Here is a 20,468-nt window from a genome sequence, read left to right on the forward strand (position 1 = left end):
TGTTTTTTGTTTTTTTTTTGGTTTTTCGAGACAAGGTTTCTCTGTGGCTTTGGAGCCTGTCCTGGAACTAGCTCTGTAGACCAGGCTGGTCTCGAACTCACAGAGATCCGCCTGCCTCTGCCTCCCGAGTGCTGGGATTAAAGGTGTGCGCCACCATCGCCCGGCGGGGGAGAGCCTTTAAAAGAGGGCTAGGAATGTAGTTTATGGATGGGTTGTTTGTCTAACATTCACCAGGCCCTGGGATCAATGCCTTCTGCTTTAAAGACCATTTTATGAGTTGGAGAGAAAAACAAATCTTGGTTGCAGCTGAGAAGAGAGAAATGGACAGGAAAGAGAGGGAAAGAGGAAGACAGAAGCATGCCATTGGAGTCAGGGTCCCAGGAAGCAGGAAGGTTCAGCTGTGGTTGTCAGCAATCAGCTGGATGGGAGCAGCAGGGCTGGAGTTATCGGAGAAGGTGAGAACGTCCAGAGTAAGAAGATAAGCACACTTAGGACTTTAGCGAGTATTCAAAGAGAGGGGGATAAGAAAAGTTATGCTTTTTGAGCTAGAACTCAGAAAAGTGGGCAGGCTTAGCAGTGAAGATCTCTGGCAGCTTCCTAGTGCTTTACATTTTTAAAGTAATGAACTGTCAAGGAGGTAAAGCTTTGGGGGGAGGAGCCACTCATTGCTCATCCTGGGCCACGGTGATTGAGAATCCTAAGGACCTTCAGGGCCCTTCTCTCCAGAGAGCTAGAAGGCCTGACTCTAGGTAGTGTGTACACTATTACCACAAGGGCCTTGGCTGCCAGGTGAAGAGTCTGGCTGGTGAAGGGCCACAAGGCCACTCTGCTCAGCCCCTGTGGCACCCTGTTTCTCAGAGCAGCAGGTTGAAAGGCCTCTGTGGAGTCCCCACCCTGCAGCGATGCCCAGAGGCAGGATCTCGTGGTGCCTTGATACTCTCACCACATTCCAGAGCCTCCAAAGGGATTGCCCACCTCTTGTGCCCTCCATCTTGCTAAGTCAATACCAGCAACTCCCATGACATTGTTTCCCTGTGCCCAAACCCACTGTCCATTCACTTTCCTCCTAACAGCACCCCACCCTGAACCCCTGAAACAGTCATAAGCAGAAAGGCAAAGCTTTCTTCCCACCAGCAGGATGGGCACCGAGTGAACATGGGAGGTGCCATAAGATAAACACCAGATTGGGAGGTTTAACCTGGAAACTCAAACATTTCAGTATTTTCTTGTCCTCATTGGGTTTGCAACTAACAGGTACTAAGAAGGAATGAGTGAGACCCCGAATTGTGGAGCACAGACTTCAGGACCAGTTGCTCGATCCTCTGGATTCTGTTCCCCTCACTCCAACCACAGGCCCTTCCACCATGGCTCTGTTCATAGCTCTACAGGGGTCTCCTTCACACTGGGGATTCTTCAGGAGTGCATTCTGCAAGAAGTGACAGGATATACAGCTGATAACAGTTTGCATGACCCTGGACACTTCAGGCCTGGTGTCCCATGCCATTTCCTCCTTTCAATAGCCACCTTCCCTTCCATCTATGACTTTGACACAGCTGCCCCCTCCCATGGATTACTGGGGTGCAAGTAGTCAAAGAAGACCCATTTACCACAATTCATTCAGCTTGAGCCCTAAACCCAGGTTGAGGTCTTTCTCTGGGTAGTTGTCAGACCGGTTCTGGGAGGTCCCAGGAACACCATTTTAAGGTCTGCATGTCCAAGCTGCTTCACTTGTTCCTGCCACTTCATGACACCCAAAACCGGGATCTGGCCTCAAGGAAAATAAACAAGCCAAACCAAGTCAGAGGCTGATCCTGTGCGACAGAGTGAGGGCAGGGGGAATCCCTGGTCCCTGTGACACTCCCTTGTTCCCTCCAACTGTCAGTTGTGATGGGACAAAGACACAGCTCCATGAGGCCACTTAGCGGCCCATGGAACACCCTTCATCTTATGGAGATATGGACTCAGACCAAACTGAGATTCATGGTTCCAATGCAGAAAAGAATTTCAGCCCTAGCCAGTATGATGCAAAGTTGGAGATTTTATTAAACTATTGTAAATAAGCTTTAAGCATGAGAGAAGTGCTCAAAATGACTTAACCAAGTGTGGATGTGTTTTCCATGGAAGAATGGGGGTGGGGGGAATAATGGATGTGGGATCTTCAAGGAAGAGTCTCAACTGTCTTAGCATTAGCTACATAAAATACCTTTTTGGGTGGCTCTCAAATTACATTTCAAAGGGTTGCTAAGAAACCTAAGAAACCTTTTCCTACCAGCTCCAGACAAGCCTTGGATGGAATTATCATCTCATAAGGTAAAACAAAAGCTACTAAAGTGTACAGGTTCAGTACACGTCCTTGCCCTGTAAATGGAGTTTCTGGTGAGATTCCTAAAAACATTGTAGGAATTACAATCCCGAGTGCTTGCGATTAAAGACGTGTGCCACCAGCACCTGGTTTGTACTGGCATTCTTGCTTATGCATGAAAAGAGGGTTCAACCAGGCTCCAGGGTCAGAAGTTCTATCCCTTTCTTGGGTCCCCGTAATTTTCAGTGTTCTCTTCTACCTCACAGACCAGCAAAGATCCTGAACCAAACGCCTTTAAATCCAGCACTCAGGAGACAGAGGCAGGCAGATCTCTATGAGTTCCCAAGGCCAGCCTGGTTCACAGGGTGAGTGCCAGGACAAGTTCCAAAGATACAAAGAGAAACCCTGTCTCAAAAAACAAAACAAAACAAAAACCAAGGAAGATCCTGAACCAAGATAAGCAGACTTTAGAATCTGAGCAGTGGGGAAAGGACACAGGCAGGGAAGTACTACAACACTGTAGAACTGCAGGACTACAAATAGCCCAAGCCCATTTAGTCCTGAGACCCTGGGAGGGCCAGGAGGGACGTACCTGTGAGCACCTATGAGCACAGCACACCGAAAACTGCAGCAGAGAATGTGAGTTCAAGGTCAGCTTGGACTACCTGCTGAGTTTGGGCGAGGGTTGGGTATTGGGTGGAAGAAGAAAGGTAAAGCCACAAAAGCAGCAGCTGTACAATAATCAGCATAAAGCTGTGCACCTGAGGAACGGTAAAGAGTAGTTCTGGAGTGATTGTTTTTCTCTGGGTCTCAGTGTGGGCTTGAGGTCAGGGCAGATGGTGTAGGCCAGGTTGGCATCAAACCCAAGCTGAGTCCCCATCCTTGGCCCCAACTTCTCTCAGCTTTTAATGATAAAGTCAAAAAAGGCTGCTGGGGGTGGGCCACTGAGATGACAGGGCTGAACGGGGACTAGACTTAAAAGGTCAGGAGGAGAGGGTGGTGGTGGTGGCCTTTAATCACAGCACTCGGGAGGTAGAGGCAGGCAGATCTCTGTGAGTTCCAGGACAGCCAGGGCTACACAGAGAAACCATCTTGAAAAACAAAACAAACAAAAATAGGTCAGGAAGATTAGGGCGCTGCCAGCAAGGGTGTACAAAGACCCAAACGTAGAATCGTGGTTCATGCTTGGTGGTATGAATGATATGCCAGATGGCAAAGAAGGGCCTTTGCTTTATAAAGACGTAGTCCCAACCTGTTCTAGGTATGTTTTTCAAGCGGTGACCAGAACAGCGCAGAAAAGCCTAACATCCACCGTGGCTGCTTGCTGGTTTCCTAGATGACAGTCGAAAGACACTGGCTCATCCTAAGCTATTTCCTTCTGCCTCCCAAATATCCTAAATTGTGACTGGATGCGAGCTGACTCAAGCTAGATCTGCCAGAGGCACAAGGCCACTTCTGCTGGTCTCTAGACCGCAGCTATAGACACTGTACCCACGTCCACCTTGGATCGTAAAACTACACGGCGCTCACTCCCTGTTGCACACTAGAAATCTATTTTAAGGAACAAGGGCCTCGATGTGTTTGTTGCCTAGTATGTCCTTGAACGCCTGAGCTCAATCGAACCTGATGCCTCGACCTCCAGAAAAATAAAGAGTTTTAAGCTAATCTACATCAATCGGAATCTGAGTTTGCGAAGGGATTAAGGGGCTCAGACAACGTCCCTTATAATGCCCAGGCTCTGCCTTTGCTGAGTCCACATAGAGCAAGATCCATTTTAGCCCGTTCCCGCTGCGTTCCGCCTAAGCGCAAGATTGGATGGAACCACCAAAAACCAAACGGCCACTACCCGCCTCGCTCAAAAAATGGTTGCAAGCACCGCTTCCTACTCTGCTGTGCATCCCAGGAAGTACCCGCTGGACCGCCGAATAGTCACCTCCGCAAACGGAAATACCCGAGCTTAACCGAAGAAGACCGATCCCCAAACTCCGACGAGGAGCAACCTGGGGGCTGCAAGGGTTGCGCAGGCGCAGAACGCAACCGGGACAGGAAGAACCGAAGCAGGCACGCGGCGGAAAGTGCCGAAGCGGCGGGGCGCCCGAGGCCGTTGCCGACCTCCGCATAGCAGCCGCGCCTGCCGCGGAAGCTAAGCCTCCACCGGTACCCTGCCACCGTCAGCGCGGCTGTCACCTCCTCCTTCCACCTCACCACAGCCTCCTCGCAAAGGGAACAAGTAGGCGGGAGAGCGGCGGACCCGGGAAGGCCGGCGTCCTCAGCCACAGCGGGGCCTCGCAAGACCTGAGCGGAAGGGGGGGCGGGAAGAAGGGCGCGGGGGCCGAAGCAGGGGCGGGGCCGAGGATCGCCGAGTCCTCCCGAGCGCCTCCGAACTCACCCGAGGCGCTAAGCCAGGCCAGGAGCCGGACTACGGAAGCCGAGGCGGGCCGTGTGGTGGGCGCGGAGCAGAGCGGCAGGCCGGGCGGCGGCAGCGGAGGAGGCCGCGGCAGCGGGTCCGAGAAGCGGAAGAGGCGCAGGAGGCGGCCGGGGGGCCGGGTGGCCGGGGTCCCGGGCCCCGCGGCGGCTGCGGCGGCGGCGGCGGCAGGATGATCAAGCTGTTCTCGCTGAAGCAGCAGAAGAAGGAGGAGGAGTCGGCCGGCGGCACCAAGGGCAGCAGCAAGAAGGCGTCGGCGGCGCAGCTCCGGATCCAAAAGGGTAGGGGGGTCGGGACCCCGCGTTTGAAGTCAGGGACCAGGGTGTGAAAATGCAGCCTCTGAGGTGGGAGTATCGGAAGTCAGGGTTCGAGGGTTGAGGTGCGGAACGGGGGTGCGGTCACTAGGGAGGGTCAGCGATTGGGGCCGGGTTTGGGGCGTTGGAATACTAAGGCCTGGAGTGTTAGGTGCCCGGAATCTGTTAGGGGAAGGGGATAGTTTGGGAGTCAGACGGAAACTTTGCTTCACGGGCTATGAAGATAAGGTGAAGGTTGTGAACTGGAGATAATTAGGAAACGGTTTAATATATTATATTGAGGACTTGTAGCCCAGGACTCAGGGGTCGGGCAGAGCAGTTTTGAGTTGGAGGTGAAGGGGAGGGAGGAAAGGTGACTAAAAAATGGGAGTGAGGGTCAATTTAAGCTACCATGCTGGAAGTCTCGGGAGTCAAATGGAATAACCCGGAGAAGAGGAAGGACAGTGGAGGTTGGATGGTTGATGAGAAGAGATGATGTAGTGTCGGAAGGGTCAGTGGTCCTTGAGTTAGGATGCACAGGTACACAGTAGTGAGTGGAGAGCATGATTCGAGAGCCTCGGGTTTAGATGCTCAGGGCTTCTTGGAAACCAGGGTTGTAGGAATAGAGGTTCTTGGGGACTGTGTTATGTGAACTTGTGGTGGGGGATTTAGGAGGGTAATAAGGGTTTTCCCTGTCCCAGTTACAACTGAAGATGTTTGTATGTGGGGTACTATGTAGAGACTGAAAAGTGGGGAGAGTGTATAGTACAGACTGAGATGTAAATAAAGCACACCACACAGATCCAGGAGGACTTGGGAGTTCTGACACCTGCCCAGACCTACCGCCTTTCTTTCACCTGTTTCCTCTCCCTCTCTCTGCTGCCCAAACCCAGACATTAACGAGCTGAACCTGCCTAAGACTTGTGACATCAGCTTCTCAGACCCAGACGACCTCCTCAACTTCAAGCTGGTTATCTGTCCTGATGAGGTAAGAGTAAAATAAGCATGGCAGGGTTCCCAAGAACAGACCAGGGGTAGCCCCATAGAGAATAGGGAACCCTAAGAGTAGGGTCTTAATTCATTCTCCCCTTCCTCTCCCAGGGCTTCTACAAGAGTGGGAAGTTTGTGTTCAGTTTTAAGGTGAGTCCCAAGTGGACAGAGGGGACTCTGTGGAGAAGCAGCAGCAGCTGAGGCATAGTCAAAACACACACCCGTCTCCTTTCTCTTTCTCTGGGGCCAGGTGGGACAAGGTTATCCTCATGATCCCCCCAAGGTGAAGTGTGAGACAATGGTTTATCATCCCAACATTGACCTCGAGGGCAACGTCTGCCTCAACATCCTCAGGTGATGGGCACTGCCTTGCCTCTCCCTCCCCAGGCCTGCCTTCCTTGCATCCTCTCAGCCTTTTGTCTCCTTTATGGTCTGTGTTTCTCTGTCTTTTCATTTCCAAGTTGCCTTCCTAACAGCCCGACCTGGGCTTTCTCCATGGCCTGCCCTGTTCCATACCCTACCCCTTTCTCACCTCTTCAGTGTTAGGAGCCTCCTGTGGGCCTGACCTGTTTGGTACTAGCAGGGCCTGTGGCAGCCTCCCACTCACCAACCCGTGATAACCTTGATGCTCTCTGCCCACAGAGAGGACTGGAAGCCAGTCCTTACGATAAACTCCATAATTTATGGCCTGCAGTATCTCTTCTTGGTGAGTAAGAGAGGCATTTGAGGCTGAGGGTTTGTTGGCCATCTACGTACCTCTCTTGCCTGTTAACTTCCGCTTGTGCTGGCCACAGGAGCCCAACCCCGAGGACCCACTGAACAAGGAGGCTGCCGAGGTCCTGCAGAACAACCGGCGGCTGTTTGAACAAAACGTGCAGCGCTCCATGAGAGGTGGTTACATCGGGTCCACCTACTTCGAGCGCTGCCTGAAATAGGGTTAGCAAATACCCATCCCTGCCAGGGTTACCAGCCCAGGCATCCCCTGCAAATATTTATTGGGGGCCCGGGTAGGGTGTGTGGGGTAGCCTTGGCTCCTGCCTTGGCCTTGCCTCTCCTTCCTGTCACCTGCCCCTAGTTATTTTTTTTTAACCACCACGTGATTATGGTCGGCGCTACCTCCTCCCGACCTGCTCAGCGATGGGAAATGAATTGGCTTGTTTAGCGCCCCCCCTCCCGCTGGGTGCTGTCCAACACCCCACTCTTGACTGTGGGGTAAGTGGGCAATGGGCCTGGGTCGCTGGGCCCAAGCAACCCACCCCACCACCACTGGAGGTCCCACCAGGCTATTAAAGGGGAATGTTACTGCATGGCCTCTGCCTCTTCCTTCTGTGGGTTGGGAGGGACAAGTGAGGTCCTCCGACGTCTGTGATGAAGTGTGTGGCAACTGTGTCCTTGGGTTGAGTGGGACCACTCACTGGGATGAGGAGCAAGCAATGGAAGAATCGGCTAATTTCGGTTCCTGGCATTTACACCAACATAAAGAAGCTACAAATCATCTCCAGGCTTGCCCCTTTATGCCATGTGAGGGCCCGCCGATTTGGCTCCTGCCAGTTTTCGCACTTGCTAAGATTCCCTGAATGAACCGCCCAAAGAAGGGTGGAGTGTGGCTCTTCCAGAATGAATAGGCCAAAGGTGCCTTCGTGCTGCATTCCTGCTCGGGGCCTGCAAGGGTTATTAGGGTGGGACTTGTGAGTTCCGCAGAGGTGTGGGTCATTTTGCGCATGCGCCCGTTTTCTGGTTGTGCGCGTGCGTGCTGCCACTTCCCAGCATTCCGGGAGAGGGTGGGACCTGTGACGTCAGGCCGTTTAATCCGGAAACGGCGGCGACGGCAGAAGCTACCGAACCGAGGGGCTGTCGTTGGTGGGGACACAAGGCTTTGCAGAGTAAGGGGCGTGACCCGGAAGCGGAAGCCCATCGCGCTCTCGGCTCCGGTGAGTGGCCCCTGCTGGGCCGCAGTCCCGGTTGGGCGGCAGCGTAGGAGGACTTCTCGGCTGGGGTATCGGATGTCGCGCAGTCTGCCCGACCCTGCCCTCGTCAACGAGGTCCCCACCTCTGCCTGCCCTCGGTATGCAGGCTCCTCTACATCCCCAAGACCTGCCCTCCGTGTCTCTGTCACGTCCTGGGTGTAGAATGCCACTTCTACCCCGGGGAGGCAGGATCCCTCATCATTCAAATTCATTGCCCCACCTTAGGGCCCAACTTCCACCTTATGTTTCAGAACCTACCCCATCCTGTTCTCCCTTGTTGAGGGGCCCCCACAACCATCCTCTCCTGACTGAACTTAAACACCTCAGCGTCACTCACGTCTGGGTCCCTGGAATACTCCTGAACCACACCCTTAATTCTGCCCTACTGTCTAAAAGCAGGGCGGGCGGAGGGGGTGCGCCTGAGCCAAAGAAGTGGATAACTTTAGTTCTGGCCGTTCTCACTTCTAGTCCAAATTCTTTTTGACTACTCATATATACCCCCAGTTCCCAGGTCCTAACCACTTACAGGACCCTACTTCTGCCTTTTGCCTGGGCCCCGCATCCTACAGCTAGGTCTGAAGTCTGACCCAGTCATACTGGTGGAGTCCTACCACTATGGACCTGTTGTTTGGGCGCCGGAAGACGCCAGAGGAACTCCTTCGTCAAAACCAGAGGGCCCTGAACCGAGCCATGAGGGAGCTGGACAGGGAGCGGCAGAAGCTAGAAACCCAGGAAAAGAAAATCATTGCGGATATCAAAAAGATGGCAAAGCAAGGCCAGATGGTAAGTGCCAAGTGGTCAAGGGCTGCGACAAGGCAAGATGCCATCTCAGCCACTATTGTAAGTACGACAGTGGAAGAAGTTGAGTGAAGGGTAGAACAGGAGTTCCCTACTTTGGGCTGTCTGGGAAGACTTCTTAATAGAAGTGCAATGAGTGAGCCTGCAGAGAAGCTAGCTTAAGAAGTGCATGCATCAAGCAGACAACAAATGGTAGCCATAGCAAACTGGGAGAGCACAATACCTGAGTGGTTGTGAGCCAAACAGAATAGGAGGCTGTAGTGTGAGCCAGGATGAAGGATTGAGTTAATGTGCCTTATCAAAAAGGCCAGTGAGAGCCAGGTAGTGTGGCACACACCTTTAATCCCAGCGTTTGGGAGACAGAAGCTGAGATCTGAGTTCAAGGGCACCCTAGTCTACAAAGTGAGTTCCTGGACAGCTAGAATTTACACAGAGAAACCCTGACGCAAAAAAAAAATTTCAAAACAAATGACCAGTGAGGATGGGAGGTAGGCTGGTATAAACAGTTAGTTAGAGGTACCATTTCCTTGCGTGTTCCAGCAACATTAACATTTAAGTAAGGAATGAAAGCTGGACCTTGGATAGGTTTGCATGTGGTTCTAGAAACAGTCTGAGGCATACATAGGCTCTGTGACACAGAAGAGTTAAGTATTTTGTTTTCTTCAGTGCCAGGGCTTAGACTCCAGAATATTGTGCATGTCAGGCAAGGCTCTCTACCAGAGTCCCTTGCCCAGGGCAGATTTTGGTCTAGTCTAGGAGTCAAAACTGAGAAGAGTTATGTAAGTCTAAGAAGTGACTCTGAGCATAGAAGGGAACAGGGATAAGGACTGAGCCTAGACCTGCTGTCTTCCTGCACTTAAGGACCAGATTACAGAGATGCCTGAATAAGTGGATGTAGTGGCCCATGTCCCAGCATTAGGGAAGCAGAGACAGAACTGCCAGTAGGCTACTCTGAGCTACTATATACGTGGCTGGAGTGATATCCCTGAGAGGAAGGTGAGATTTTTGAAGAAGTGATCACTCAGGTTAATTTCCATTAGTCTTCTTAAAGCGTAACCTCACAGCTTCATAATTTTTTCTCTTATCCACTCTGAAGGATGCTGTTCGAATCATGGCAAAAGACCTAGTGCGAACCCGGCGATATGTACGCAAGTTTGTGTTGATGCGGGCCAACATCCAGGCTGTGTCCCTCAAGATACAGACTCTAAAATCCAACAACTCAATGGCACAAGCCATGAAGGGTGTTACTAAGGCCATGGGCACCATGAACAGACAGGTTTGTCCCTCTCAATCTACTTTCTCATCCCCATTGACCTGCAGGCAGCTTACCCTCCCCATTCTTCCAGCTGAAATTACCCCAGATTCAGAAGATCATGATGGAGTTTGAACGGCAGGCAGAGATCATGGACATGAAGGAAGAGATGATGAATGATGCCATCGATGACGCCATGGGTGATGAGGAAGATGAAGAGGAGAGGTATGGAAAGTAACAGGAAGGCAGGGATGTTTTCCAGGTCTCTTACCATTCATAGCCCTCATGAGTTATCCTTCTTTCCTAGTGATGCTGTTGTGTCCCAGGTCCTGGATGAGCTAGGACTGAGCCTCACAGATGAGCTATCAAGTGAGTGTTCCAAACCCTTTTCCCCACCCAAAGCTCAGCCACAGCCCTTGACCCTCAATTCTCTCTGCAGACCTCCCCTCCACTGGTGGCTCACTCAGTGTGGCTGCTGGTGGGAAGAAAGCAGAGGCCACAGCCTCAGCCCTGGCTGATGCTGATGCAGACCTGGAAGAGAGGCTCAAGAACCTTCGCAGGGACTGAACAATTCTCCAAATGGACTGTACGCTCAGGGTCTTTACCCTGTGCCCCTCTGAAATAAAAGAAATTTGGACATAATTTCCCAAGGCTGTGAGTTTCCCCATATAATAAAACAAATAAGAGATGGCAGTGGCAGCTCACGCCTTTAATCCCAGCACTCAGGAGGCAGAGGCAGGCAGATCTCCAAGTTCAAGACCAGCCTGGTCTACTGAGTTGTAGTACAGACTACAAAGCCCAACCATAAGTGGGTGGGTAGCATCCTGGTAATGCGAACCTCCATCTACCGACCCAACAAGGTTTGACCCATAGCCTAATACTAAATTATAACATGCCAATAGATATAGTGACTGTCAGCCAAATTGGGGTCAGAATGGGGCTCAACTGGCAATTGTCAAACCAGGGGTCAATGACAAACTTGTGTCAGGATCCTAAGCAAGAAGCAACAAATTCCTGCCGGGTGTGAATAATGCAAACACTCAAGAGGCAGGCAGGTCTTGGGTTAAAGGCCAGCCTGGCTTTAGAGTTCCAGGAAAGCCAAACCCTGTGGGTAGGGGGCAAAAAGTAAACAACCCACTTATAGTACAAACTGGTAGCTGAGTAGCTTCAGGTCCAGATTTCCTATCTGGTCACTGGGAGGCACATGGTAGCCTGAGACCTCAACCCAAGACTCATCAGAGATAGTGTACCAGTACTTCATTCCGTCAGAGAAGGTCCCCTGGGGAAGTTTGGTATGGTGGAATGCAGGCAGGAGAGTCCCCAAAACAACTTGAGGCATAAGCGACTCGGTGAAGTTTTTATTAAATCCACAGAAGTAAAAACCATTTTGTGAAGAGGGACTGGAGGACAGGGCCACCAAGAACAGGAGTCAGGCCACCAAAGGAGGAGAGGGTATGGGGTAAAAGGACAGAGACCAGAGCTTGACCGGGCTGACCATAAGAGCTCCAGCTTCAGGGACCATCCCCAGGGCCACCGGACAGCTCCTGAGAACTTAGGCTAGCACTGGGAAGGTTCAGCGGTGGTGGTTCTACCAGCACAGCAGAAAACTTGGTGTCACCGAAGGCATCATTCATGCGCGTCTCAAAGAAGCGCTGCAGGCCGATGATGGACTGCACATCCGCCTTGTCCTGGACGATTTAAGAGGACAACAGTGAGTAGGTCCTGGCTTTCTCCTTCCTCCCCCATCCCCACCCTCCCGCGTTCATTCTGCAGGCTCACCTCAGTCAGCTTGTTGAACTGCTTGAACATGCGGCCCACATCTTGGGCAAACTCCTGGGGAGAACTATAAGGGGGTGACAGCTTCTCTTGAAGGCGAGCACGTATCAGGGTCAGGTCTAGGGTACCACCAGGCTGCTCCTACAGGGAGACACAACATTGGCATGAGGGGATACACCACTTCTTGACATCCCAACCTCTCCTGCGTTCTGGAACTCACCATGGAGAATGTAGAATCAGTAGCCAGCTGGTGCAAGGGGCGGCAGGGTTCATGGCAGAACAGGGCCAGAAGGACGCGCTCACATTTCTAGACGGCACAAGAGATGGCAGTTAAAGGATGGAGGGGGCTTCAGCCACTGGGCCACCCAACATCTAAGCATTCAGCCCTTACCCGCTGGTTGACTGGTGAGAGCTTAGCAACCACACCAGTGTTATCTGATCCATCCAGGCTAAGGCTTCCATCTTCCTCCTTTAGGTCAGGGATCACGTGGCAGAGTGAGCAACTCCACTCTTCCCTAGGGAGAAGAGTAGATGTAAATGATGACAAACATTCAGCTCTCCATGATCTATCTTGATCCAGCCCAGCCTCACACATACCCTGGAACATCCTGCAGGGCAGGGAGGTGGCAATCCAGGTGGAAGCAAAACTCGCACTGGTTGCACATGACCAGGTCACCTGGCTTCTGGCAGACGCGGCAGATAGTGGCACTGTCATCCAGGATACCTGGTCCCCCTACTGGGACTGAGGTACCCTCAGGAGCCACCACTTCCAGGCCTGAGCTAGTACTGCCACTAGGTGAAGCCAGGCGTGGTCCCTCAGTCCCAGGGCCTTCAGCCAGAGTCATCAACACAGGCTTGGTCTCAGGACCCTCAGTGGCAATAGGTGGGGCTCCAATAGCAGCTTCTGTCTCTTCTTCCTGTAAGACAGTTGAAGTGCTGTTACCAAATCTGCGCTAAGAGGTGTCAGCTAAGAGGTGTCACCGTCCTGTGATGGAAGACAGGCTCACCTTGACAATGGCCATGCCAGGCAGGGGTAGGGCACCAGGAGCTCCTGGGGGAACAGTCCCAGCCTGACCAGCTGCTGCTGCTGCAGCACCCCGCTCAATAACAATCAGATTGTAATCCTCAGTGGTGTTTCCAGGAAAGACCTTGAAGACTGGTGGCTGGCTATCAGCAGTGAGATCCAGATCCAGGCGTTCAAGGCTCACACGTGGCACCTTCCGCATGAGGCCACTTACCTCTCCTCCCTCACCAGAGCGGGACCTGTAAGAACACATTGTCATGAGATCCTATGCATCCCTACCACACCAGTACTATACCCACCTACTCCAATGGGTTGCCATATTTACCGCTTCATGCCTGACACATGTGGCTCTGCACTTGAGTATGGATCATCTGCTCAGAAGATAAAGAGGTGGCAGAATAGACAAACAGGGTACTCCCCAAGCCCTTCCAACTAACTCCCCAGGCAAAACTACTTACCTGACCCAAAGCCATAGCCCTCCTGTACCTCCATGGGCTAGAGACAGAACAATGAATGTGTGATCAGTAGTTAAGTATGTATGCCATGGCACCCTATGGCCCTCACCCCTTTCCTGGCTCCTCTCCCCAGCTTACCTGGTTGCTGCCAGAGCCTTGCTTGCTTAGGGGCCCTGGAGCTCTTGGAGGAGCCATAGGTCCAGGACCTGTGGAGTTTGTACCAGGACGCTCAGCCACAATCTTGCCTGAAAGAGAAAGAATCCTCAGTAGGTGCAGTACTGCCTAGGATGCTCCCAGGTCAAGCAAGACAAACAACGTACCAAAAGCCTCGGCACTCTTGGTCCAAGCATTGAGATCCCACTGAAACTTCATTTCACCATGAGGCTCCACAGGATCCACAATCATTTTGAGAGCACGATGCAGTTGAAAATAGATCTAATGGGGCAAAAGGTAGCACATGAGCCCACTTGCAATTTACAGGGTCCCAAAGGTACTGAAGGGGCCACCTAAAGCCCACCACTACACACCAGCTTCTTAGAAAGCAAGAGGGCTGTATTGTTATCACTTTCCAAAGCCCAAGAGGCAAATCGCAAAATGTGTTCCTGATGCTTCTGGATTTTGGTCATGGTCCAGTGCTGGCGCTCCAGACGCTCCTGTTGCCCCTCTGTCACTTTCTGCAAGTCCAAAAGAACAGTGTCAGCTAAAACGCAAAACAATGAGTACTAGGCTCATTCTCTACACCCTGGATGGTGTCATGTCAGCAGGATAAGGCTTACCTGGGCATCATTAACCAGTACTCGGCCCCGCTTATTCAGCTCCTTCATGATCTGCAGAATGGCCATCTTGACATCAACCTGGACACGCTTCTGCACATCAGATACCTGGCGGATCCTAATAGACAAGACAAGTTAAGCCAGGAAACCTTGCCCTGGGAACCCAATAGCCTTGGCACCCACACTTACGAGCTGCGAACCTCCTTGGTGTTTTTCTGCAGTGTGGCATGCTTGTCCCCAAGCCGTTTCACCAGAGAAGCCAACAGTTTACGCTGGTTCCTCACTGCATCTTCCAAAAACTGGTACCTGAAACCACAAAAAAGTGAGCCTGCATGCTCAACTTGGAAATGATGGCATCCACCTACACAGTATGACTTGAAACTCACTGATGGTCCTTGTGAGCATTGAGCTGGCAGTCCCGGCAGGTCAGAGTGTCACAGCTCTCACAAAACAGCACAAGGGGTTCATGCTTGTGCACACTACAATAGACTGTGCGTTCACCATCTCGAGTCTTAGCAGGCCCTGGAAAATAGGAAGAAAATCATGCCCTTAGCCATCTAAAACTTAAGCAGCAGCAGACAAAAGCGTTGTGACCATTTAGTTCTAGTTCATGCTATAACCTAGGCTGCCTATTAAACCTAGATCAACAACAGAACATTTTGCTCCCAGATGATCACACTATCCATCATAATGGATTACAAGCTTGTGAAGAAACTTCTATTTCCTGCTTATCTTTCTGCCTGCCAACAAATCATGCCTAACCCTAACCCTATATGGTGCTGAGGGCTTGGGTTAATGATGCCTAGACACCAAAACACTAGTATAGTAACTCCTCATTGTTAAAAATCTAATTACATTATCTGCACCCAGGAAAGATGACCACAAATTCAAAGGCAACTTGAGCTACATAAATTGAATTCAAAGCCAGACTTGTCTTTATGTGAGACTTATCTTGAAAAGAGGCTAGACATAACCCAGGAAGCAAACAAAGGCAGACAGATCTGATATTTTTTTTTTTTTTTGGTTTTTCGAGACAGGGTTTCTCTGTGGTTTTGGAGCCTGTCTTGGAACTAGCTCTTGTAGACCAGGCTGGTCTCGAACTCACAGAGACCAGCCTGCCTCTGCCTCCCGAGTGCTGGGATTAAAGGCGTGCGCCACCACCGCCCGGCGACAGATCTGATTTTTGACACCAATTTAATTAACTGGTCAGCCAGAACTACATACTGAGCTATCTCTCCTCAAAGAGGTCTTTAATCTCCCAGCACTCGGGAGGCAGAGACAGGCGGGTCTGTGAGTTGGAGGCCAGCCTGGTCTACAAGAGCTAGTTCCAGGACAGGAACCAAAAAGCTACTGAGAAATGAAGAAACCTTGCCTCAAAAATTCAAAAAAAAAAAAAGGTCTTTAATCCCACATTTGGGAGGCATTGTTAAGCAAGTATCTGTAAATGTGGGGGCTGGAGAGATGGCTCAGTGGTTAAGAGCATTGCCTGCCCTTTCAAAGGCCCTGAGTTCAATTCCCAGCAACCACATGGTGGCTCACAACCATCTGTAATGAGGTCTGGTGCCCTCTTCTGGCCTGCAGACATACACACAGACAGAATATTGTATACATAATAAATAAGTAAAAAAAATTAAAAAAAAGATATCTGTAAATGTGAAGGTCAGTCTGGTCTAGGTAGTGATTTAAAAGATAGGAAGAGCTGTACTGAAACCTTATCTCAAAATACAAAGAGCTGGGTGTGGCAACACACTTTAATCCTTGCACTGAGGAAGCAGAATGAAGGCCTGGTCTACAGGGTGAGTTAAAGCTAGGCGTAGCAACACACTCCGTTAATTCTAGCACCTGGGAGATAAAGGCATCTGAGTTGAGGCCAGTCAGTTCTACCAAGTTCCAGGGCAGATAGGGCTGTTAAAAGAAAAACCATCTCAAAAAAAATCATAAAGGGTGGGGAGATTAAGCATACTGGCAAGAGCCTATTTTAATCAAGCACTTTGGAGATATGGAAGGAACATCAAGAGTCTCAGGTCAGCCTCAGCTAAAATAAGAATGTCTCACAAAAACAGAAAGTAACAGACCTATATTATTAGTCCCTTTACTCCAATTCAGGCTGTACTAACCAAGTCCAAACTACGTACTAGTAGAACACAAGCCAGTCAGGCCTTGGCTTTCTTAATGTCACTACCCACTGCAGTAGCCCTGATCTGTCCTGTAAGGGTTATTAAGTAGAACCTGCAGATCCCTATCTATCCCTCTGGCTTCTCATGTCCACTAACTTCCACTACCACCATCACAATGCCCTCTGGGGTGAGAGGAACTACCACACCAAAAAGCTTCTCCTAAGGAATCTAGACCAAGCCCATAAAACAAGATCTATTCCATACCCAAGTCACCATACACCATAAAATCCTAGATGTCTGAACATTAGCCTTAAGGGAAGATGCTTAAGGCTCACTGCTAAATCATGCCAAGACACCCTCAACTGATGGCCCAAAAAAGCCTTACCAACCTGTCAAGAAACCCTTACAGAGCCCTTACTTTCCAAGCAGTCTAAAGTCAAGTGCCATCCAAATCCAGAGTCACTTCCATTTTGATTTCACTAGGTACTTATGCTATCTACCAGAAACCACTTGCTCTCTCCCAAGTCTTCCGAGACAATCTTGGCTCAATCCAATTCTTTGTATTGACTGCAACTCCTACACATGTGGTGCTCGCCTTTAATCCCAGGACTCTGAAGGCAGAGAGCAGGCTATCTCAAGAAGTTCAAGGCCAGCCTGGTGTACAGAGAGTTCCAGGCCAGCCAAGGACACAGAGAACAATCTTGAAAAATCCAAAGGGGGAGGGGGCTACACACATTCCCCTAGAGCATGCACTCCTGAAACCAGTAACTTTTTGAGTTCCCTGTCAAGTCCTTGGAAACCCAGTTATCCAGTGAGCAGGAATTTTAGGCAAATAAAAGACGTAAGGGGGCAGCTCCAACAGCCTCCAAATTTTCACATACCTGTGGAGCGCACAGTGTGGTCCTTAGTGTACTTCACCCGCTGGTGGGCTTCCACACAGGTCTCACACAGTGGCTCAGAGCACTCCACACAATAGCTAGTGGCTGGGGCATTATCTTCACAGCTAGTGCAGCACTATAAAAGAACAGAGGGTTACAACAGGCAGAACCACCCAGCAGACCCACATTTACATCCAGAAAATGCACCCTAAAATTCAAAATTCATTGCCCTCCCATAAACTGAGACTGCATCCTGAACCAGCGAAGGAAGCTAGTGATAAGGCTCCGGAAAAGAACATGACCCCCTTCTCTCCCCCAGAACACACCTGGTTAGCATCCTGTGAATCAGAAGAAGCCTTGCTGCCACTATCACGCATAAAATAATTCTCCACGATGTCTTTGGAGTAGCACTGCTGCTTGCACACTGGACAATCCACCACTGCTGAGACAAAAATGTGTGAAATACTGGACTCTCACCTAAGCTATGCCTCCCACTCAAAGGCTAAACCACAAACATTCTCCTTCCTTGACGTTATTTCCCCATCTCCTATCACACTCTGTATCTATCTCAGGTCCAGACCAAGCTACACGCAACGCACAGAGGCCAAGAGTCCGTTCCCCAGTAAATCACCAAGCCTGACCCTACCCGGGCCCCCCAAACTCTCGCACAGGCGCAGACCCAAGCACAGGCTGCGAGGAGGGGGAGGGGCACCTGGCCACCCAGCACTCACTAGCGCCGTCGCCCGCTGCGCCGCCATCCCCCGAATTATTCGCTGCGGCTGGTGCGGAGGGACCCAAGCATGCACTACAGGCCGAATGCAGGCAGGGCAGCAGTCGAGGCTCCCGCTCAGGCCGCAGACGTTCCCGACACACGCCGCAATGCTCCAGAAGCTCCTGCGCCTCGCCACCGCCCCCCGCGGGCGACGACGCGGATGCAGAGGCCGCGGCGGCTGAAGAGGCGGCAGGGCGCTTCTCACCGCCCGCCGGGCCCTCGCTTGAGCCGGGGCTGCCAGAGGCCGCCGAGGCCGTCGCGGCGGCCGAGGCCGCCGCAGCCGCAGCCGCAGCCGAGGCCGCCATTCACACGCCGCCGGGGGGTGGGGGGCCGCCCAGGGGAGGAGGGGCGCGGAGCCCGCTGCGCAGGCGCAAGAGCGCTCGCCGCCAACGGTTAGGCAGTCGCTGCTGCCGCGAGGCCGAGCGCCGCCACGCGTCTCCTGGGCCGACGCCCGCCGCGCCCCGGGCGCAGCCGCGATGCGGCCGAGCCGCTGGCTACTGGCCTCTCTGCAGACGACGGCGCCACCCGCGCCGCCTCCTCCTTTGCTGCTGAGACGCGCGCCGCAAGACTTGCTAACAACCGCCCGAACGCGCGCCGCTCGCAGAAAGAGACGCGGCCTGGAGGCGGGACAGAAATATCTGGCGCCGACGACGCCGCGCACGCGCGTAGAGCACCGCAGCCCGGGGGCGGGGCGCAGGCAGATTACGCACGCGCCAGTGCCCTCCCTTCTACTCGCGGCCGGCCTTCCAGGGCCTATTTAGCGAGTCCGCGGGTGCGGGATTCACCAGCAGAGTGCATGCGCGACGCCTCCCGGGACCAGGCACGGTGCACCAAGGCTGACCCCAGTGTGTTCCAGCGTGCGAGTCGTGCAAAGCTGCACCGTAGGCCCGCCTCCTCAGCAGGCGTGGCGACGTCTGCAGCCTCAACCTGTCCTATAGTCGGGGAAGAGAGGCGGGACAATAGGGAGGGGGCGGGGCTACGGCGGAGCAAAGAGACTGAGCCCAGGTGGAGGGGGCGCGGGGTCTTTAGCAGGAAGGAAGTTCCCGCCGGAACGCGGAGGCGGTCTTAACCCAAACTTTTTTATTGTTAAACTCGGGAAGCAGAAAGTTGCCCAAGGTTTCAAACCGTAGATCACAGAGAGCTATTGAGAAGCCACTCTGTAAAACTCTGCCCTGTCCCTCGATAGCCCCTTCTTGTATTAGCCATCTGCTAGCCTGATTTTGATGGCGTTTTTTTGGAGGTGGGCGAACTGAACGTTTAATGTAGAGGAATAAAAGCTGAATCAGATTGGTGAATCTTATCTGAGGGGAAGAACAGGACCTGGAATCAGGACCTGCCTGAGGAGAGGAGCGGGATCTACGATAAAGAATCTATTCTGAGGAAGAGGCTAGCAAGATCACGTGGCTAGAATTTCAGAAACAGGATTAGCATGAAAAGGGCAATCTGTCCCCCTTCCTATTCCACTCCCTGCTGAGGGTGAATGCCTCTGCTGCCTGGCAGTGCCATGAGGACCCTCGGGCTCTAGTCTGGGGTGGACTACCACTCTAGTAGCTCCAGGGTTCGCAACAGCTGGAGGCCGCATCTTCGCGCGGGACCAGGTGTTGCCCACGTGGAAACGAAGAGGCGAGGAGTGTCCCGCCATTGTCCCGGGTGGCCTTTGTTCCCAATCGGGCTGGGGGCCCAGGGCTTTGTCCCCGCCCCAGCCTTTGTTCCTCCGCAGTTCAGCGTTCACCAGTCGGCGGGCCACGCCCCCACCAGACCCAGCCGCTGGACTCTCACTTCCTACCTCTGAAAATAAGGGCATTATCTGGAAGATGGAGAAGCAAGCAGCAAGTGTAGAACTATTTGCGGAGTATTTCACAGCTCCACCCATAGCTGTTCTCCAGAATGACCAAGATAGGGAGCCTGTGAACCAAGTCTAACTAGACCACTGGAGCAGACATTAGGGTACCAGACACAAGTTCAAAACTGGTTTTGGTGTTTGTTTGTTTGTTTGTTTGTGTTTCTTTTCTTTCTTTCTTGGTTTTTCGAGACAGGGTTTCTCTGTAACTTTGGAGCCTGTTCTGGAACTAGCTCTTGTAGACAAGGCAGGCCTCGAACTCACAGAGATCCACATGCCTCTGCTTCCCGAGTGCTGGGATTAAAGGAGTGCCCACATGCCTCTGCTTCCCGAGTGCTGGGATTAAAGGAGTGCCCACATGCCTCTGCTTCCCGAGTGCTGGGATTAAAGGAGTGCGCCACCACTGCCTGGCTGGAATTACTTTTTTCATTTCTTTTTCAAAGACAGGGTTTCTCAGTGTAACAGTCCTGAGTGTCCTGAAATTCGCTCTGTAGCCCAGGCTGGCCTTGAATACACAGAGATTCTCCCGCCTCCCGAGTGCTGGCATTAAAGGCCTGCTCGACCACACCCGCGGCAATCTAAATATTTTAAAGAGTTAATTGGTAGAAAGCATAGAAGTAACTATTAGACACTGTCCACAAACAGTGAAGAACCCTGTAACTAGAAATAGGTGCTAAAGCCCACAAGGAGGACGGACACAGGTGGGAGCCCAGTGCATTGGTAGGTACCAGTGCTCCCAGCACTGGAGAAGCAGACAGAACTGGAGGAGTTCAAGGACAGCCTGTGCTATGCAGTAAAGTCAAGTT

At 52.0% G+C, this 20,468-nt stretch overlaps 3 protein-coding genes across 4 annotated transcripts; 2 read left to right on the plus strand and 1 right to left on the minus strand.

Moving 5' to 3' along the window:
- Positions 1-34: 34 nt before the first annotated feature.
- On the plus strand, positions 35-7,317 carry Ube2m (ubiquitin conjugating enzyme E2 M). Its single transcript, XM_075992095.1, has 6 exons — positions 35-5,008; positions 5,914-6,008; positions 6,122-6,160; positions 6,261-6,364; positions 6,653-6,716; positions 6,805-7,317. Exons 1-6 carry the CDS (start codon positions 4,900-4,902, stop codon positions 6,943-6,945), a joined length of 552 nt encoding a protein of 183 aa, XP_075848210.1. The 5' UTR covers positions 35-4,899; the 3' UTR covers positions 6,946-7,317.
- Positions 7,318-7,782: 465 nt separating this feature from the next.
- Chmp2a (charged multivesicular body protein 2A) lies at positions 7,783-10,669 on the plus strand. 2 transcript variants are annotated; one of them, XM_075992062.1, is made up of 6 exons: positions 7,783-7,941; positions 8,547-8,760; positions 9,872-10,051; positions 10,122-10,252; positions 10,335-10,396; positions 10,467-10,669. In XM_075992062.1, exons 2-6 carry the CDS (start codon positions 8,593-8,595, stop codon positions 10,592-10,594), a joined length of 669 nt encoding a protein of 222 aa, XP_075848177.1. In that variant the 5' UTR covers positions 7,783-7,941; positions 8,547-8,592; the 3' UTR covers positions 10,595-10,669. The 2 variants fall into 2 exon arrangements, with proteins under 2 accessions (XP_075848177.1, XP_075848185.1); XM_075992070.1 differs by having other exon boundaries at positions 7,929-8,075.
- Positions 10,670-11,370: 701 nt separating this feature from the next.
- On the minus strand, positions 11,371-18,268 carry Trim28 (tripartite motif containing 28). Its single transcript, XM_075991679.1, has 17 exons — positions 17,782-18,268; positions 17,377-17,489; positions 17,054-17,186; positions 14,442-14,577; positions 14,245-14,361; positions 14,059-14,173; positions 13,810-13,956; positions 13,603-13,717; positions 13,421-13,527; positions 13,286-13,322; positions 13,153-13,198; positions 12,811-13,066; positions 12,401-12,720; positions 12,195-12,318; positions 12,024-12,110; positions 11,807-11,944; positions 11,371-11,715 (listed from the first exon to the last, which is right to left on the minus strand). The coding sequence occupies exons 1-17, from the start codon at positions 18,125-18,127 to the stop codon at positions 11,539-11,541; spliced, it is 2,514 nt and encodes an 837-aa protein (XP_075847794.1). The 5' UTR covers positions 18,128-18,268; the 3' UTR covers positions 11,371-11,538.
- Between the last annotated feature and the right edge of the window lie 2,200 nt (positions 18,269-20,468).

The sequence above is a fragment of the Microtus pennsylvanicus genome, chromosome 1 (assembly GCF_037038515.1).
Source record: "Microtus pennsylvanicus isolate mMicPen1 chromosome 1, mMicPen1.hap1, whole genome shotgun sequence".
Lineage (NCBI taxonomy): Eukaryota > Metazoa > Chordata > Mammalia > Rodentia > Cricetidae > Microtus > Microtus pennsylvanicus.

What these genes read in the sequence shown, in the direction of transcription:
- Chmp2a (XM_075992062.1), top strand. Translation starts at nt 8,593, where the DNA reads ATGGACCTGTTGTTTGGGCGCCGGAAGACGCCAGAGGAACTCCTTCGT. An exon ending in TGGGCACCATGAACAGACAG is followed by an intron (nt 10,052 to 10,121) that starts GTTTGTCCCTCT and finishes CCATTCTTCCAG; the next exon opens with CTGAAATTACCCCAGATTCA. An exon ending in GAGGAAGATGAAGAGGAGAG is followed by an intron (nt 10,253 to 10,334) that starts GTATGGAAAGTA and finishes CTTCTTTCCTAG; the next exon opens with TGATGCTGTTGTGTCCCAGG.
- Ube2m (XM_075992095.1), top strand. Translation starts at nt 4,900, where the DNA reads ATGATCAAGCTGTTCTCGCTGAAGCAGCAGAAGAAGGAGGAGGAGTCG. An exon ending in AGTTTGTGTTCAGTTTTAAG is followed by an intron (nt 6,161 to 6,260) that starts GTGAGTCCCAAG and finishes CTCTGGGGCCAG; the next exon opens with GTGGGACAAGGTTATCCTCA. An exon ending in GTCTGCCTCAACATCCTCAG is followed by an intron (nt 6,365 to 6,652) that starts GTGATGGGCACT and finishes CTCTGCCCACAG; the next exon opens with AGAGGACTGGAAGCCAGTCC.
- Trim28 (XM_075991679.1), bottom strand. Translation starts at nt 18,127, where the DNA reads ATGGCGGCCTCGGCTGCGGCTGCGGCTGCGGCGGCCTCGGCCGCCGCG. An exon ending in ACCAAGGAGGTTCGCAGCTC is followed by an intron (nt 14,174 to 14,244) that starts GTAAGTGTGGGT and finishes CTTGTCTATTAG; the next exon opens with GATCCGCCAGGTATCTGATG. An exon ending in TCTTGCTTTCTAAGAAGCTG is followed by an intron (nt 13,718 to 13,809) that starts GTGTGTAGTGGT and finishes TTGCCCCATTAG; the next exon opens with ATCTATTTTCAACTGCATCG.